The sequence below is a fragment of the Hemibagrus wyckioides genome, linkage group LG01, assembly GCF_019097595.1.
Source record: "Hemibagrus wyckioides isolate EC202008001 linkage group LG01, SWU_Hwy_1.0, whole genome shotgun sequence".
NCBI classification, from domain to species: Eukaryota; Metazoa; Chordata; class Actinopteri; order Siluriformes; family Bagridae; genus Hemibagrus; species Hemibagrus wyckioides.
Window position 1 is genome coordinate 15,910,570 of NC_080710.1, and position 20,120 is coordinate 15,930,689.

Consider the following 20,120-nt stretch of genomic DNA (forward strand, 5'->3'; position numbering starts at 1 on the left):
GAGTGTAATTGTGTGTATTCTAACAAGCGCAAGATGTGACCTACACAGAAGCGCTTGGCTGGCAGGGAGAGCTGTCCTGAGGTCAGAGCTCCACACATTATCAGAAAGGGTCTGCAACAACACACCCCCACAGCACCACTGCCACTTAACGCACCAGTGATGATCAGTTACTCTGGCCTCAAGTTCACACCGCCGGCCTGAGATTGATGCCATGTTGATTTTTAATGATGTGCCACAGGACGCGGGCAGAGGCGGAGTGCAGCTCCAGATCCTACACCGCTTCTGTGCTAAATGTCATCCTAATTATCTCACCGGCCAGCCAATGAGGAAGTAAACATTTACACTAACCCGTGGCCCCTAAAGCGGACACCCAACCCCAGACGGCTCCTCTAGTCCCATAGCCACAGTGTTCACGTGCCTCATCTGGTGCCTCTGATCTTCCTTGCACCCAATCAAACCAGGCTGGAGTGAGAACATGCACCTCATGTGTACACTGCATTTTTCCCCACAGGAAGCTATGAAGCATGTGCAAAAGCAACAGTAATTCTGAACACATAAAGTAATCAGAAGAGTACACAGGAAAAAAAAACACACGATTCAGTTGTTTAGTAAATATGCAATAAAAACATCACAAATCAACGTAATTTTTACATTAAGAAAAATTACAATTACTTAAACGCTTACTTAAAAGTAGTGCACAAAATGAATTTATGTAAATATGTCACGGAAACCCAAGTTCGTCAAAAAATGACGAATAATTTGCAAGTGCTCACAAAACTAGAAAAAAAGAAGTATATTTAGAATATATATAGAAAAAAATGTATATTTGAGCTGATTACACATTTATGTGGGGGTGTGGCTTGATTTACATATAACTTTAAACTGATTGAATTTCAAGCATTATGGATGGGTCATTTTCAATATTTCTTGTTTGGCTTTAAGGCTTACAGTTATCGTATTACGAAATCTTTTGGAAGTATTTCCGCAATGTTTTCCTGGTTCACCCTCATTTTGTTAGGTGAATGGTTTGTTAGTGAAAAGAAGCTAGTTGCCTGCTGTGTTCTGATAGTTAAGTTGTTATAAAGGCTGATGTAAGTGTAATTAACCCATATGGAGTTCAGCTTTGGGATAAATGTGTTAGCACTTAAATAGTAACCATAATAAAAGATTTCTGCAACTTGTGACTTGTGTAATTAGTACAAAAGTTAACTATTGCATTCAAGTTTGAGTAAAAATGTATAATAAATAAACCCAGCTTGTTCAATTTTCTTAGAATTTTTTAAATGAGAATAATGCTTGGTGTCATGAAACCTTATTTAAAATGTGCATATTTCAATTGACTATGACTTTAGATGTGGGAATTGTTACTACACTCCAATTGTTTAAGTGTACTTATAATAAAGCCAAGATTTATTCTCTGGAGAGTTCTTTGATTGCTCTGTATTTGATGTAGATTAGCTGGATGAAATCATTAACCTCCATTAATCTCTGTTAACATGGTGCTGGTGGTGATTTCCTACGTTAATGCCAAAGAAATAAATATAAACCACAGAAACATCCATAACATCAGCATCATTGTGATAAATGCTTCTTTTTTATTCGTGTTAGATACAGTTAAACATGGGGTGACAAAATTAATTTAATTACTCGTCAAATTTCAGTCGTCACATTCTACTTTACCCGCTTGTGGAATAGAGATCATCTGAAATACTGTGTCACTGTGTGCAACAGGATAAATAAATGAAATAACTCTCACAGCCCTTCCTTGTGACAGCTCAGTGACACATCCTGTTCCTGTGCAGTAACATTTTGTAGTGCTGACATGGAACAGTTGCATGAAGGCACACAACCCGGAGCAGTGTGGATTTATTGAGATAGAAGTGGTCAGAGCTGACCTTTAGGGTCTAGAATGAATCACAGCTAGTCTTCATATCTAATGATCTGGAACCAGTCAACGCTGACCTTTCTACATGGCGTTCGCAGTATAACACGAGCAAGCCGGCTCTCAGAATAACCACTTACTAATCAAAGCTTCAAAAGGAACTGCGCTTGTTTGAACATATGCACATGGTCTGTAAACAAGATGACAATCAAACAAGTTGTTATATACGTTAGAAATGTTCACAAAACAATATTATTCAATATTTGTCCGTTGTTATTACAACCACTTGTATATCTGATGCTTTCCCTGATGTTTTAAATGATGTCTCATTTGACCAGTGAGCTTACAGGATGCACTGTCACTATGTCTTGCTGGGAGACACAGCATGCAGTGGTGGCATGGGCTCCCTGCATCATCATGAACATCCATTATTTGAATCGTCCCTCTTCATTCTCATTAGCACAGCCCTGACAAAGAGGAGCGAATGAACTCCACAACACGTTGCCCCGCTATTGTTTTGAAATAACGCAAGTATTTTTGCCTGTGCGATTATTTCTGGATAATTGGCTTCAGAATATAATGCAATTATTTCTCAAAACTAATTATTTGCTCCCCCCTCCTTTACAACAAAGGTCATTTTTCACCCTGCAATTATGTACTGAAATCAATGCTCTGATGTAGACATTTGGTGATTTTTTTCCGTTATTCTTCCTCACTCTTTCTTTCCCTCTTGCTCTCGTTCCTCTCTCTCTCTCTCTCTCTCTCTCTCTCTCTCTCTCTTTCTTTCCTGTCTCCTTCTCTTCTTTCATTCAGCATACAGGCATGATGGCTTGAGGGAGGCCTCTCTTTGGCACGTAGGGCGTTGTCCTGGTAACCATTTGGATGCAGTCGATGATGGGACAGACGCTGAAGCAGAGAGTGCAGCCGGTGCAGCTGTCCTGAACCACAGGCAAATGGGTCTCAGGGTCAAATGTAATGGCCTGCCAGAGATAAAGGGGAGCACACACACACACGATTAGATTAGAATCATTATACCCCCAGCATGGGGTGCCGTGGAGTAACCAATGGACATTTAACAACACATGCACTTCCATATGTTCAACACAGCCAGACAGAACTACAACCCTTCATATCCTTGATGAGCTCTGTCACATTACAGGATCTTCATGAAATCTAGTGCACATGTTTTCTAAAACAGTGTATGCGATGACTGAAATTGAAAACACGAGAGCCTTTTTCAATGATCTGTGGAATACAGTTCTTGCTTCAATGCGATATTTTTGCACTTAATGCTGAGCCACCTATTTGATCCTGACACATTATGCTGATAAACGCCCCTCTTTATTAGAAACCATTAATAACATGTAATCCCTCTCAGAGATCCATTCACTGACAATGAGTGTCACGATGAACAATTACTGCATTGATAAAACTGGCTCACTACTTCATCAATACCCTTATGATAAATTGTAGGAGACATTTATTTAGCAACAGAAAGCAGGAGAAAGCCGAGACAAATACTTTAATAAAACTGTCACAGCTGTCCCATCCTGTGTTCCTCTATGAGTCAAGGCAGAGATGCTCATATGCATCAGTGGCTTTGCTTAGAAAACAAGGCTAGATAATGAGGTGCTTTTAGGCTCTGGTGAGTGGGCCTGAGAAGCTCATCACCCACTTTTTAATTGTTTGTTTCAGCATCAAGCTGAATGTTAAATGCAAAATTTCGAGCTGGCCAGAATCATCTCTGTATCGGTTGCTGAAATGCAAGAGCAGAAGCAGGGTAATGATCTCTCTCTGCAGCTAGCGGCTATGTAGCCGTGGTGGGGGAAGAAAACAACAAAAAAACCTGAAAGCTTGAGCCAGATAGGGGTGAAAAGGGAAAAGGTTATGGCCAGATGCTCTGGGCTGTGGGTTTGTGTTGGTACAGTCATTCAGGCAGTGTGTGTTTTTGTGAGAGTGAGTACAAGTGTGTGTGTGCATGTGTGTGTGTGGGCTGGTAGATGGATGCAAGCACCTGGTATCCAGAGTCGTTGCAGGTCATGTAACACTTTCCACAGTTGATGCACATCTCTTCATCTATGAGAGCCTGCACTTGCTCCTGGTTGTTCAGCTCCTGGTATGCTCCAATGTGCTTCAGAGCTCGGGCTATCACATCCTGACCGCAGAGGACAAATAAGTGCAATCCAATACATAAGGTCCTTAAACCTTCAGTTTTACACCGTAATGCCTTGTCATTCAACAGCAATACCAAGAGATCATGGCTTGAGAGGTGTAAATAAAATCTTACTTTAACAGCTGGCACAGGTTTCTTAGGGGTGTTAATTCTTGAGCCACCGGAAGGAGGTGTGTTGTCTTTAAGATCGGTTAGCTTCTCTTTGTAGTTTGCTATGGCCAGCTTCCTCTCCTCAAGATATGGGCCAAAATTTGGCAATTTCTGGAAAGGTGAAACATAGCTTAAAACCCAGCATCCACAAATCCACAGTAAAAACAAACCCAGTTCTCCTCATCTACAGTATTCAGCACAGTATGTTTTAGTTTCTGCTATACATTTTGAATCTTATTTAAATATCTCTCTTTATCTTACATTAATCCAGGGTGTGTATAACGTCACTGGGCTTTAGTGAACTAAAGCATCAATGCTGCTTCCCTCATTAGTGCATCAGAGAAAAATAAACACTGAAGAGAAGTGAATAAAAGCTCAAAGCCGACTGGCCTGACTACATTAAAGCCCCGGCGCTCCTTTTTTTTTTTTTTTTTTTTTTTTTGAGGAGCTGCTACAGATTTTCTTCGCTGAATATCAACAAGATCCTTTGGTCAATATAATGATTTAAAGATCTGGCATTACTCATTTCACTGCATGTAGGGATGAGTCTAAAAAGCACTTGTATACTGTACACAGGGAATACATGTTAATGCTAAAAAAACCATAAATATCAAATATTATCTCTATTATATCTACAAACTGTTTGTGCATAAAAAGGGAAAATGAATATTCTTACTGGTCATGCTAGGTAATCTCCTCAGTTTAGTGCAGTTCTATCTTTTAGAAGCCCTGTACTGTAAAATCATGCAATATATTCGCAAAAATATTCATTTGCCATCCAGAGTTAAGATATTTCTGAGCTGAGAAGAGAAGGGATTCCCTGCTCATGCAAAGTGGTGTCTGCAGGCTATTGCACTCAATGTTATTCCAAAGAGGTGATCAGATAAGAAACACTGCAACTATATGCACTTATCATACTCTCTTATACAGGTGTTCATTATCATGCAGAGCTGTGGAAGAGAATCATTTTCACCTGAGAGCCAGTACTGCATAAAGTACATACAACAAAACTGTCTTTTTCTTCAAGTACTAGGTGTCTAATATTCACAGGAGCCGCTATACTTACAGACAAAATAACACATTTATTTGTGAGAAGAGAGAAAGCATAAGAGTGAGATTCAGTTTTATCCTACATCAGTGTATGCTCAATGCCATGCCACCCCCCCCCCCCCCACAACCTACAAGACTGATCACAGCACTGCTGCCTCATGCCTAATAAGATCAACAGTAATGGAATCCATGCAAATGTGAAATTAATGCCTTCTCTTTCAATCTGGCTTTTCCCTCATCCAATTCTCTCCTCCCTAACTCCCTCTATAGCCCCTCTTCCCGATCCACTCTCTATCTTGTGCGATTCATGGTGAGGTAATTTGACGTGAGCTTCACCCAGTCACCCCATTATCGTCACACACAGCTGCTCATCGGCAGGAACCCAGAGCTGAAGAGCAGCCGACAGATTTCACTGCAGCACTGCGTCTTCCAGCGCGTGCTTACGTGCAGATATACCTGCTCTTCGCGATTCCCCCAGATTACCATATATTCATGACTGTTTCCACATGCTGCTGCCCAGGACGGAGGCGAGAGGAATTACGGGTCGGCTGGCTGGCAGTTTGTCTTCAGCCTGCTGAGGTTGGGAGTTGGCCTAAGCTTCATGAAAATAGTGGGTGTAAGGGGCAAGCAGCCGCGGCAGCAGGAACGCGATGCTGTACTTGTGTAAAAAACGCAATCACACGCACCAGGCCGAGCACTTCTATTTCATTTCATCCTTCCTGGTGGGAGGGCACAGCAGGACAGGCCAACTAGTTGAAACACACGTGGTTATGAATACAGGTTGTTTTTTCTGCATTTGCAGATGCTTCCTTGTTGAAAAATCCTCTAAAACTGCGATCCAGAAAGCCCTGTCACCAATAAAGCAAACGAGTCATCATAAGCCTGGACAAATACAGAGTTGGCACAGTGAGTTACTACAGCTCCTAATGAGGGCATTAACTGAAGCCACACAGCTGAAATGCCCCTTGTTCTACTTGAAAAAAAAAAAAATAATAATAAAAAAAAAATAACAAAGGCTATTTCAGTGTCAGTATTATTTAAATATTTAATTGGCAGAAATCCTTAATGCATTGTTAAAGATTAGTCATCCTTGTTAAATGTTTTGGGTTTAAGCTCCTTTTAGTACAGAGAAGCACACAGAATTTCAGCTTGGGGGAAAAGGGGAATATGGTAACATTTCACCAGGCATGAAAGAGGATAACGTAATAAAATAAAATCTCAGTTTAGAGTCAGAGAAACTGAGATTTTAGAGTTTAGAGTCTAACTCCAGATGTTATATGGCAATGTAATAATTTATTATTGGCAAATATTTTTCATGGTAGAACACCAAATCTCACTGCATCTATTTTAAAATCCAAATCCATTTTCCTAAGCACTAGTAAGTCACATACTGTATTAAACAATGTACATACCTTTATACTGGGTGAGGATGCTGTGATAGAAGTTACAAAAGAGTATATTAAATATCCAGTTATAAGTATAAGAAAGAGAATCCTAAACGACCCTGAAGCATAATCATGTCAGAGTAAAACAATAATTAATCATGAAACTTGGATTTCTAGTGTTCAGTCCTAATTAATTCAACCAGTCAACACAATTTCTGAATTCACCCATATTCCTTTGTCTTCCCCACCTGTCCTCTGCCTGCAACCATTACAGGACATGAAAAAGTATATTAAGCTCAAAGGCCTATCAGCAGAAACTACAGAGAGAGAGAGACAGAAAGAGAGGGGAGGAATTCCCAGCGAGACATCAGACTAGTCAAACTCAGTAGTAGGCATGGCACAAAGTAGGAAGACACTCACTTTGGCTCATTAAGACACAGCAGCCTCTCCCTGCTTTCCTCATGTTCTGCATGATAGCCCCTATTTGTTGTGTAATAATTCAGCAGCCTCTGTTTAAAAGTTGCCTGAGCCGGTGAGCTGTGTCTGCTTTAATGAAAGGTACTGGGTGGTATGGAATACCCTGTCTGCCAAGCCCATGCCTTCAGCTACCACGCAGACTCTCCTAATTGGATGCCATGTTTTCCCAACACGCACATGCATAGACATACACACACACACACACACACACTGTCATCAGTTTGAATTGTCTTTGTGTTTTTTTCTTTGCACTGCACTCCTCCCAAACAAACTTGTAAATCTAAGGTGTGAGGTAGCGAAGACAACAACTAACCAATTGGGTGCATCTGTGATAATAAATGAGAGAGGTTTGCTGCTTGACATGAATAACTGTCAGTGCAAAGTGCCATTTAGCAGACAGGAAATTAGTACTGGAGGAGAAGTGGGGCAACCTGTTTCACCTCTCAAATCCCCTGCATTACACAAACCCACTATTAAATTACAATTCAATTCAGCCGTGACTTAATAATCTCCCCTAAACTGTCCTAATAGTCATCATTTGTAGCCCTACACACAAAAGGTAATTTGTGAAATATAAATCCAGCAAAACACACGTTGGCCTTATGGATGAGGCCAACTGAATGGAAGGGAAAATAAATAGTCAGCTTTACGTTATAATCAACGTTTTTTTTTCTTTCTATAATATAGCATGCAATGCACCGTTAGTTCTTCTCTATACAGGCTGATCCGCTAACAGTACTGGGTTCTCATCCAGCCCAGCACCAACAGCCTTGTCTCTGGGGCCTGATATGTGCAGGCAAATCCCATCCAGTAGGCTCACACCGATGACAATAACTGTACATCTTCACTGTGGCCTGGCTAATAGGACAGAGGCTTGCTGACTCTTTTCCCATCTCATTTGCACTAAAGCAATTCTCTAAACAGTTTTCTACAGGCCTTCCTTGCCTACTCACAGCTTCATACACTAATGATTCCATAGATCACATAAAATAATCTTAATTGGGCTTTTGGATTAAAAGATGGGACGTTGGATTATGGGTTTGAAAGTTGTGTCTCTGTTTCACGGCCCATAATAATATAACAAATGTAGGTCCTTACAGGAAAAGAGGCGCTGCTGTTTAAAGCAATACAGGATAAAAAAGCCATACATTTTCCTGACAAATTTATTTATATAGTAAATACTCATTGGATGTATTTAAAGTTCAAAGGTTATGGCAGTATTTACACAAGGAAAGTTCCACAAGGACAGATGCAGGGCCATCTGCACAGCCCAGTTTGCTGAAATCACCTGTGTGCAGTTCATGCCTTTGTGGTTGCACATTTTTTTTCTTGTTTTCTTATAAACTGTGGGTATAATGTCACCACATTTGTGCTCCATCTAAAGAAATGCAAACGCATTCTGTTATGCTTCCAGCACCCGTAATAAGCATAGTTCATAATTTTACTGTAATAATTAATGTGCCATAACATTCTCTTCTAGAGAGGTATTCTCACCTCTGAGCTTCTGTGAGCACACAAATAAAATAAAGATATTTTTTGTGTCCTCCCCAAGGCTTCAAAGGTTAATTATTTCACAACATCATATTTATATGTTTAATATTGCCCTCCAAAAGCATTTTTTCCCAGTGTATTTGCTGCCCAAAACATCTACATCACTGAGATGCTGTGAAACTGTGGCACTCGACTTACTGCTCTTTGTGCAGGAAGATAATGTGTGAGAAAAACTTATTTCACTTAACAAAATGTGTACAATTTCAGTATTTACAGAGCATGAGAGCTTAGTGAACCTAGTAATAAATATAAAAATAATGTAAATATATGTTATGGCCTTCACAATCACCAGATCTTAATCCAGTTGGACAACTGGTGGAGATATTGCACCAATGTGTTAGACAGTGCTCTCCATCATCATCAACAACAACAACAACAACAACAAAACATCAACTGTGGGAATATCTCATAGATCATTGGTGTATCATTCCCCCAGTACAGTTTTGTAGATAATAGGTCACCAGTGGTTACCTAATGTCTTACTTAAACACTATACACTCACTGAACACTTTTTAAACACCACATTGATACTGGGTAGGTTGGAAACATTCCTTTGAGATTCTGGTTCATGTTTACATGCCTTAAGCATCAAGTAGATTTTTCAGGTGCACGTTCATGATAAGAACAACATCCCAAAGATGTTCTGTTGGATTTCATTGTCATGTTCATGAATCCAGTTGGGTCTGGTGTAACGAGGCTGGTTGGGTCCATGAATTCATGCTGTTGATACCAAATTCTGATCCTACCATCTGTGTGTCTCAACCGCAATCAACATTCATCAGACATGGCTATGTTTTTCTAGTCTTCAACTGTCCAGTTTAGATGAGTTTGTGCCCACAATGGCCTCAACTTTCTGTTCTTGGCCGACAGAAGTGGAACTTGACGTGGACTTCTGTTGTTGTAGCTCATCCAACTCAAGGTTTAACATGTTGTGTATTCTGATATCCACATTACAAGTCTGCTCACCATGATTGTACAGAGTGATTATCTGAGTTACTTTAGCCTTTCAGTCAGCTCCAACCAGTCCACCAATTTCTCCATTGACCTTTTTCATCAACAAGGTGTTTTCAACTGCAGAACTACTGCTCACTGGATGTTATTTCTTTATTGTCTCTTTTTACTTTAGAGAGTGTTGTGAGTGAAAATCCCAGGAGATCAGATGTTATAGAAATACTCAAACCAGCCTGTCTGACATCAACAATCATGCCCTGGTCAAAATCACTGAGATCACTTTTCCTCCATTCTGTTGGTTGATGTGAATAGTACCCAAAGTTACAGGCCCTTATCTGCATGATTTTACGCATTGCACTGCTGCTTCACGATTGCCTGATTAGATAATTGCATGAATAAGTACAGCAGGTGTGCAGTGAGTGCATATTGTTGTTCTCACCTGTCTTTAGTAAAAAAAAACCCAAACATTTGGACATAAAAAGTTAATACGAAGTATAGATTTTTTTTTTTAAAGATTCTAAAAAGTTTATTTGAAAAACAAAATACACATACTGTATAATAATATGCATAAACACAATAACCAGCTTCTTTTACACATATTACTACATATACATAACTTTGGATACACTATCACAATCTCTCTCTCTCTCACACACACACACACACACACACACTCCATCTGCTCCAGCTACTCCATTCCTAACAAAGCATGAGGGCCAAGCTGTGGCTGCTGACTGAGGCGGGGAAAGCAGGCTGGCTGAAGGCTTCATTACCACCACATGCCTGCCAGGCAGCATGGCACCACACAGCCAGCCAAACTGCTATTAAAGAGCCTCCATGCCCCCACCTGCTGGCTGCCTCTCAGCACGCCCATTCTCCCTTCCTGTGTTTGGAGCGTTTGGACAGCAGCGCTGGGGTGGGGTATAGTTGCAGGCAGGACTTTGGGGCAATGTCGGTTCCTCCATGTTCTCATACACTGGCGAGCTGCGGTGCTCTTTTAAAGCCAGCAGGAACCTACTTTCCTGGCCTCCCAGTCTTTAGGAGATAGCAGTACTCGAGCAACAGCCACGTGCTTCATGTCAGAACAAGAATGTAGCCTACAGTTCCTACTACAAGAACCCTTTTGCTACACATACAATACAATGAGCTCAAATCTGCTGCTTTTTATTGGACATGCTGCATTACTGCTAGCCCACTGTGTGTGAAAACCCCAAATGGAATAGCTTACTTATACATCAAAGATATTCTGCTCATCCCTTGAGCTAGCAGCAGCATTCGCCACAGAGTCTGCCCGCTTGAGACAGCACTCTGACTGCCTACATTAAACAAAGAGAGAGAAAATATGTCTTTAGCTGAGCTCTGCTTTAGGCTCCCCTTTATCAACTGCCATTCCTGTGAATTGCCATGACAGTGACATGCACTCAGCCTCTCGCTCTCTCGTTTCATAGCTTGAGTTATAGAGCTATCAGACTGCCTTTTCCTGCTAGCCTGCCTCATATTCTCTCGCCAGCTCACTTATTCTCCAGCTCCTCTCCTCCACCATGTGCACTTAAAGTGGAAATGTCCTTCCCGCCCTCTCAACTTCTAGCTTTTGTTTGACACAGTCAATTTTTTTGTCTTTCCTGTCTGGTGCTGTAGATGAAGTATGTCTGTGCAGATACTTTCCTCTCTCAGTCCGTGCAAACTTTCACACAGGTGAGCTGTCAATCACAGCCACAGTCAGGGCTTCAGCAGGGGCTGATAGAGGACAGGAGCTGACAGGCAATATCTCAAGCCCCTCAGCCTATTTCACAACATCTGCTCTATATAATCTGGACTTAAAGACAACCTCAAGCATGTGTCTCTTTTTTATCCTTCACAAAAAGAAGCAACTGGAATAATGAAAAATGGCATCTTAAAGGCCAATGACATGACCCCAGGTGGCCGTTCACTGGCTCTGGTTTATAATAGCAGAAGTATATTGTGGTGCTATAGGAACTCACAGGCATACCTAGGACAGATCTCACATAAAGTCCGCCTATGGCCTGCTCCTCACAGTGACCCTGTCAGGGTCTGAGCGGCTTTTCCCTCCTGTGTGCAGCTGTTCTCCAAGGCATATGAGTGGATTCAGTCATCTGCTGCCTGAAGCTGTGTCTGTGCTGATGTTTCTACAAGCTGCCTCGATCTGAAACGCCACTCCCTCTGCTCACACAGTGCCACATCGCTATTGTTGTCAGCGTGCCAACAACTCTGGCACAAATGCCCTGTTTGGCATGAAAATGACTTAGACTTATCACTCCTCTGATGTTGCCTGCTTCCTGCTCATTTATTTCCTCATTCTCTGCCACTCGTCTGGCATTAGCATTTAAACTATTGCACGTCGCCTTGGTGAGATGTCCTGCCGTCAGAGACTGTGAAGGCGCTACTGGTGCATTTGAAAGCATGCAGGCTTCAAAGCTGTCCCTGCGCTGGTATATTAGCAGGAATGCTGTGATCTGATAAAGGTCTCTAATGTGCTGTTTTCAAAAGAGTTTACTGAAGTTTTCCTCATTTCCATGTTGCCTAGTATTTCTTGGTCGGCAAATAATAAGGTAGATTACCCAAGGTAGAATGAACATGCAAAATACAACCCAATGGATGTGTGGAAAGGGTGCTTTTGTCCAATCTCATTTTCAGATACTCACTTATTGTGATGCTATTGTTATGTAAATGTTGAGTTAAAAGGGAAAAAAGGAGAGGGGGGCACTTGCATCCTTAAAAGTAAACCAATTATTTTTCCTGCAACTCAAAGAAAACTCTTTTTTGTATTTCAGATTTTAGATTAGATCTCATAGCAAACTGTGCCCCTTCCCAATAGCTCTTGACATTTGTGGTTCTTCACTGCTATTATTGCTTTTATTAGCTGACAAGCTGTGACCTGCGCTTCATTAGTTTAAGATTATGGTAATTTTCCCTGAAAGGCTTCCTTCTTTTTTTTCCACAGATGTACTGTAATACAGCACCATAAAAACTGACCTCTGCTCTCCATCAATTCCCTAACTCCTCTGCTGCTAAATAAAATATCTTTACCATGGAAGTGGCCACTTTGTGCTTTGGACAGCACTGCAATTATGCGAATTTCTGCCCTGTAATAACAAAGTAACATAAATGGATAGATGCAAGTCCACAGCTATAATGCCAACGTTGCATTAATGAGTACCTTGACTGTCTGCTCTGGAATTACTGGTGTTACTACTAATGGCCAGTCAAAGGCCTATAATAAAAGAGAATAATGCAGAGAGAATGGTAAAACAGGTGTAAAGGCTAGAGTGGGGATAATGGGCAGGAGCAGAGGGTTTTAAAATGGCCATTAGTCACTTACCTTTTCAAGCAGCTCTTGCATAGTGGGCACAGGTTTGCCTTTCTGGTGGCGGACAGTGGGGGGAGACTGACCATCCCAGCCCTGCAGCTCCTCAATGCTCTTTAGATAGAGCAGAGCTTTCAGTCCCACACAGTAGTCCTCTATCACTGTGAAATCCTGATTCTGCACAGCACTGCAAACCTAGACATACATACACACACACACACACACACCTTACTATCCTTAGTCCACTGACATAATTCTGAATGCAGTAAAAAAATGTTTTACAAAAAATGTAAAAACTGTCAGATAATTCAATACCCTGTGTTAATGTTCTCAATCAAGATATGAAAACACAAACACACACAGACTCACACAAACACACAGACACATATAAACTAAGACTGATGGACCAAAAATAACAGGTAGAAGCAGGAAACATCCTGAGATTCTAAAGATTAGCATTATAGAAAGCTATTAAATGCTTCCCTTATACTTGTGTGAAAAGGTGAGTCTGATAAAACTCAGCTTAAGAAACTAATCAGGTATACTATTGCTCATTTTAACCTCCTTCGATTGGCTCTTATACTCTGGGCTTAGTGAAGGTAATTTGCATGAGGGAGCAGAACCTGGGCCTTTGTGTCCATGTCTGTGCCACTTCAGATGGCAGCCACAGGAAGTGGTAAAGCAACAGATAACACATGCTTATCTCCCTAAACTATCAGCGATCTGACATCAGCTTGTGACGGCTAAGCGCTACCTTCCACAGGATTAACTCACAGCTACACAAAAAATGTTCACAACTGACTCCTGACTTATACACCTCTCTGACTCCTCCCTCCTATTTCTTATCTGAGATTTCCCAAATCCTCCAGATTCTTTGGAATGCAACCATGGCCATGCTGTGTGAATAGTGTATTTAAAAATTAAATCTCAGTCAGAATGGCACATGCTGAGATAATGGAGCCATTTATTCCAGCTGCCCATGTATGGCTTGAGGATACAGGATTTTTTTTGTTAGGATTTTGATTTGCATAAAACTTGTTACTCTGGTCTACTGCACCAACCATATGTCTCTCAACACAACACACACCAACACAACACAACACAACACAATACTACACACACCAACACAGCACAACACAACATTATATACATCAACACAGCACACAACTATACAACGTAGCACAATACAGCACAGCACTACACACACCAGCACAGCACATCACAGCACAGCATATCACAGCACATCACAGCACAACACAGCACAGCACATCACAGCACAACACAACACATCACAGCACATCACATCACATCACATCACAGCACAGCACAGCACATCACAGCACAGCACAGCACAGCACAGCACAGCACATCACATCACATCACAGCACAGCACAACACACACCAGCACAGCACATCACAGCACATCACAGCACACACCAGCACATCACAGCACAGCACAGCACAACACATCACAGCACAGCACAGCACAGCACATCACAGCACAGCACAACACATCACATCACAGCACAGCACAGCACATCACAGCACAGCACAGCACAGCACATCACAGCACAACACAGCACAGCACAGCACAGCACAACACACACCAGCACAGCACAGCACATCACAGCACAACACACACCAGCACACCACAGCACATCACATCACAGCTCAGCACAGCACATCACAGCACAACACACACCAGCACAGCACAGCACAGCACAGCACATCACAGCACAGCACAGCACATCACAGCACAGCACAGCACAGCACATCACAGCACAGCACAGCACAGCACATCACATCACATCACATCACATCACAGCACATCACAGCACAGCACAGCACAGCACAGCACGTCACGTCACAGCACAACACAGCACAGCACAGCACAGCACAGCACACCACAACACAGCACAACACAACACAGCACATCACAGCACAGCACAGCACAGCACGTCACGTCACGTCACAGCACAGCACAGCACAACACAGCACATCACAGCACAACACAACACAACACAGCACATCAAAGCACAGCACAGCACAACACAACAGAGCATAGCACAAAACAGCTCAGCACAGCACAACAAAGCACATCACATCACATCATAGCACATCACAGCACAACACATTACAGCACAGCACAACACAGCACAGCACAACACAACAAAGCATAGCACAAAACAGCTCAGCACAGCACAACACAGCACATCACATCACATCACATCACAGCACAACACAGCACAGCACAGCACAGCACAGCACAACACAGCACAGCACAGCACAGCACAGCACAACACAGCACAGCACAGCACAACACAGCACAGCACAGCACAACACAGCACAGCACAACACAGCACAGCACAGCACATCACAGCACAACACAGCACATCACAGCACATCACATCACAGCACAGCACAACACAGCTTAGCACAGCTTAGCACAGCACATCACATCACATCACAGCACAGCACAGCACAGCACAGCACAGCACATTACAGCACAGCACAACACAGCACATTACAGCACAGCACAACACAGCTTAGCACAGCACAGCACAACACAACAAAGCATAGCACAAAACAGCTCAACACAGCACATCACATCACATCACATCATAGCACAGCACATCACAGCACAACACAACACAGCACATCACATCATAGCACAGCACATCACAGCACAACACAGCACATCACATCACATCACATCATAGCACAGCACATCACATCACAGCACAGCACAGCACAGCACAGCTTAGCACAGCACAGCACAGCACAGCACATCACAGCACAGCACATTACAGCTTAGCACAGCACATCACATCACAGCACAGCACAGCACATTACAGCTTAGCACAGCACATCACATCACAGCACAGCACATCACAGCACAACACATTACAGCACAGCACAACACAACAAAGCATAGCACAAAACAGCTCAGCACAGCACAACACAGCACATCACATCACATCATAGCACATCACAGCACAGCACAGCACAACACATTACAGCACAGCACAACACAGCACAGCACAACACAACAATGCATAGCACAAAACAGCTCAGCACAGCACATCACAGCACAGCACAGCACAGCTCAGCACATCACAGCACAGCACAGCACAGCTCAGCACAGCACATCACAGCACAGCACAGCACAGCACATCACAGCACAGCACAGCACAGCTCAGCACATCACAACACAACACAGCACAGCACAACACAGCACAGCTCAGCACAGCACAGCACATCACATCACAGCACAGCACAGCACAGCTCAGCACAACACAGCTTAGCACAACACAGCACAGCACAACACAGCTCAGCACAGCACAACACAGCACAGCACAGCACAGCACAACACAGCTCAGCTCAGCACAGCACAGCACAGCACAGCACAGCACAGCACAACACAGAAACAGCACAACACAACATAACACAGAAAGAAAATACACCCATAAATAATGAAATCTAATCGTGTCTCACTGCAATTTCATGCAAACAAATACGATGTCAAATATATAATTTCATCATGCCTATAATTACAACAGAAGTGAATGAGTCACACTCTTCACAGGTGCAGATGGCAAAAGAGGGTTTTCCAACACTGCAAATGACATTTGACTGATTAATGTAGTTTGGATTTGATTAGATTTAAAATCTATTTTCTGTAAATCAATTTTTTGTGAACGTTTTAATATTTTAAACTGATCAAATCGAGTATTTCCAAAAGATACAGCAGCAGCCTGTTAAAAGCACTGCAACCTCGTTGAAAGAACTGTGCATAAAAATGCATGAATTAGTACAAACGAATTCATTAATTACGACAAACAGGACAGTTTGTGATCTTCTCAAGGCCAGACCTGTGAACTCTGAGCCTTGTTGAACTGAGTGCAAAAATATGTCCATTAGTGCTCCTCATTTGGTTGTGAACATCAAAGACGTGATGCCCTGCTACAGAGCATTTAATCCTAATGCAGCTGACTCCTGAAATAAATCAAAGTGAGAATTTCTAAGAGGTTTCCAAGCAATTGAGGCAGCAGGTCCTTTTTATCCACTCTGAAAACTGTGGCTGGGCATTGATTTCAACTCCTTCTGAGATCTCAGATGCTTTTAGATCCCTCCACATGCTCTCTCTTTGTCAGCTCTTTTATTTCCAGTGATAAAATTCTGGCATTTAGCAGAACACCATCTTCCCAAAAGAGACAGAGATTAATTCAGTTTGGCGTCCAAATGTTAAAATGACTATGCATGAAGCTCTTGTCCTTTTGATTAGAGCATTATGTCCAATATGCCAGAGGATATTAGCCACTGTTATTTTATATTGCTTCGCAGGTAAAAGATGCTGGCTGTGTGGTGCCACAATTGGACATCAGAAGTGCACAGAGATGAATACATTTGAAATGCTAGTGAAGGCAGAACTTTCCTTACTTTCTTTTGTCACCAAAATCCAGTAAGGCCCCCCACCCCCACCCACATTACCTAGATTTTGTGAATTGAAGAGAGAGCATAACCTTTTCCCTTTGTTTTCCTCTACAGAAACACTGCTTGTAGTGCTTCTTCAATCAATATCTTAACCGTGGAACATGCTGCTTGTTAAAAGCTTGCTTTGTCCTCTCTGATCTTTTCTTCTCTACAGAGACACTTAGCCATTTCAAACTGAATTAAAAAATGAATGTTTTCTGGGCTACAAGTCATTTTTGCTACCTGATGATGGCTCCTTTATTGCAACTCACAGCTGTTTACATGCACTGAAATGGAGAGATATTGCAGTGTGGCTCATTAAGATTAAACTGATTCAGTCATTAGTGAAATACTGCTCCACTGCCCCAAAAGGCTTTCCAGCAACAACGCTGACATTTTGCTCTTACTGCTGCCTTCAATCTCATTAAGACAGGAGAACATATCAAAATGAGTTGCTATTATTAAAGAAGAATATAAGAATATCCTTTACAATAGTTCTGCGATGTTTGTACTTGGTTGACTTGTCTTCTTTCCAATAAATGAATGAATATTTAATAGAAAAGGCAGTGCAGAAACACACCTTTTGTCAAGATACCTCTATAAAAAATTCTCTACAGGCTTATGGCAGTGTTTAAGGTAAAGAATCATCTAAAGATTATTGATTGAAAGATGTCTAGCATTTATTCTACCTGCATACAGGGGTAGACGGGCAGCAAAAACATCTTGTGTACAATGGAAGAGAATGATCATCAGAATGAGTCTCGGTGAACAGCTGCCTCAAATGTATGACCAGAGAGCAGGTTTTCAATAAACAGTGTGGGGGAAAAAAAACCCTTTTTGATCTTCGTAGAAATCAATACAGGATATGAATGGACTTCATTATATTGTTTGTTCTAAGAAGAATATGTTTGATGTAGCGTAGCGTCAATCACTACTTACAGACAATAGCAGAGTGTCTCTAAAGAGTGTCTCTAACACTGAAACAGACAGTGAACAGTGAGTAGTTACTGTACAAAAAAAAAAAAAACACTGATTCTCCCATTCAAGCCTCCTATGTTCCTTCAATTCAGATTACAAGACTTCCTGATTGTATCATATACAATTACACTGTATTCATGTTCTGCTATTTTTCAATAAATGTCTTGCTTACTATTTATGTAGTATTCCAAAGGCATGTAGGGAAAATAATATCATTTTGTGAAAGATTCCTCCAGGATAAAACACTGCAGCGAACCAAGGCAGTGGGCTATTTTACCATCAAAAGTAATGCTTTAGACTTTGGCTATGATAAAAGGCTACTGCTGTCTGTGTTGGTTATTTTGCAGTAGCAATTTCACAAAGCCGTGAGCCTTTGAGGCATCGCTGAATGAGTGCCACATCTTCTAAACAAACTGCAGACTTCCAAGTTACATCCTAATCCAACCCAGAATTCACATCACTAATCCCCAGTCTAAAAACTTAAACAAGAATATATTTGCTTTCATCACTGACAAACAAAAATCGGTCAAAAAAGAAAGAAAGCTATATTTTGCAAGATGAAATACAAATTAAAGCTTTTCATGGCAGTGAATTTGTAATTGAAGGCATTATGATTCGATCAAGAGCCCATTTTTTATTCTTTAATTAAATTTTCTTATTAATTCAAAAGATGAGTCTCTGGATGAATTGCAAAAAAGCCTCTCAGATCCCAAGTGTTGAGACTTAACAGGTTGGTGACAGAGAGGCATTACTGAAACATTAAATCAGATTTTAAAAATAGTGCATGCATTTATTCACATTGATTCAATTTGCATGCAGATTCTCTAACTGATTACTCCCTAGACACAACCCACTGAGGATACGGAGAGTTTGAAAACACTTTCCAATCTTCCTTTGGCATTTAATGTTTAGAAATATTCATTTAACTCCAAATTTTCCAATGAAATCGTTGTCTGCATAAAAGAGATACATTTCCCGAATATTCTTAGCTGGATTATAATAAAAAAGCAGTGTAGACCTAAATTAACATGTAAATTATATTTGGAATCTTGTGGGGCTATTTAAAACCGGATTTGAGCAAATTTACGAGCTAAATACAGTAAATATGGAGAGCAAGATTACCTGCAGTACTGAGGCGCCGGCATGGAGGAACTGTAGGCCAGACTCAGCAGAGTCGATGCCCCCAGTGGCCAAGATAGGAAAACCAGGGAGTGCCTGGGCTATAGCCGACACCGCACGCAAGGCAATGGGACGAATGGCATTGCCTGAATGCATGCAAATAAAAATAAAAAAAAAAGAGATAACAGATAAACAAATTCATATTTCATTCACAAAATTGAATTATCTGATTAAGTGTCTAACTTGGATGAAACGGTCAAGCAGTAGGTTACCTCATCTAGGAACAAAATGATCTTTCTGATTAACATTAATCATAATCATATCTGTCACTCTCTCCTTTTTTTCTCTTTCACAAACCCCTACACAGATATTTCATATCAGTGTAAGAGCTCTGGGGAGTGCTGCACCTTCTAATGTTACAACCTTTATTTATTTACTTGGGTCTCGGTGTCCTGAATGAATTAAAACCGGTGACAGATGGAGTCGTTTATCACATTAGATTTAACCACAGTTAGCTGGCAGGCCTTTCTCTCATTGATCAGTGGGAGACATTGTCTCCCCTCATTTAGCTCTAGTGTCACTAAAGTCTAGTGTAGAGGCACACAT

The 20,120-nt window shown here is 41.5% G+C and overlaps 1 protein-coding gene across 3 annotated transcripts in view; it reads right to left on the bottom strand.

Moving 5' to 3' along the window:
- Positions 1–1,575: 1,575 nt before the first annotated feature.
- The window catches only part of dpyda.1 (dihydropyrimidine dehydrogenase a, tandem duplicate 1), a 126,840-nt gene continuing 108,295 nt past the window's right edge, over positions 1,576–20,120 (bottom strand). For all 3 annotated transcript variants that reach the window (XM_058402963.1, XM_058402872.1, XM_058403054.1), the window contains 5 exons: positions 19,518–19,660; positions 12,960–13,139; positions 4,170–4,316; positions 3,897–4,037; positions 1,576–2,862 (listed from right to left, as the gene is read on the bottom strand). In XM_058402963.1, coding sequence (XP_058258946.1) covers positions 2,692–2,862; positions 3,897–4,037; positions 4,170–4,316; positions 12,960–13,139; positions 19,518–19,660 — 782 coding nt within the window. In that variant the 3' untranslated portion in view covers positions 1,576–2,691. The remainder of the gene's footprint in view (positions 2,863–3,896; positions 4,038–4,169; positions 4,317–12,959; positions 13,140–19,517; positions 19,661–20,120) is intronic.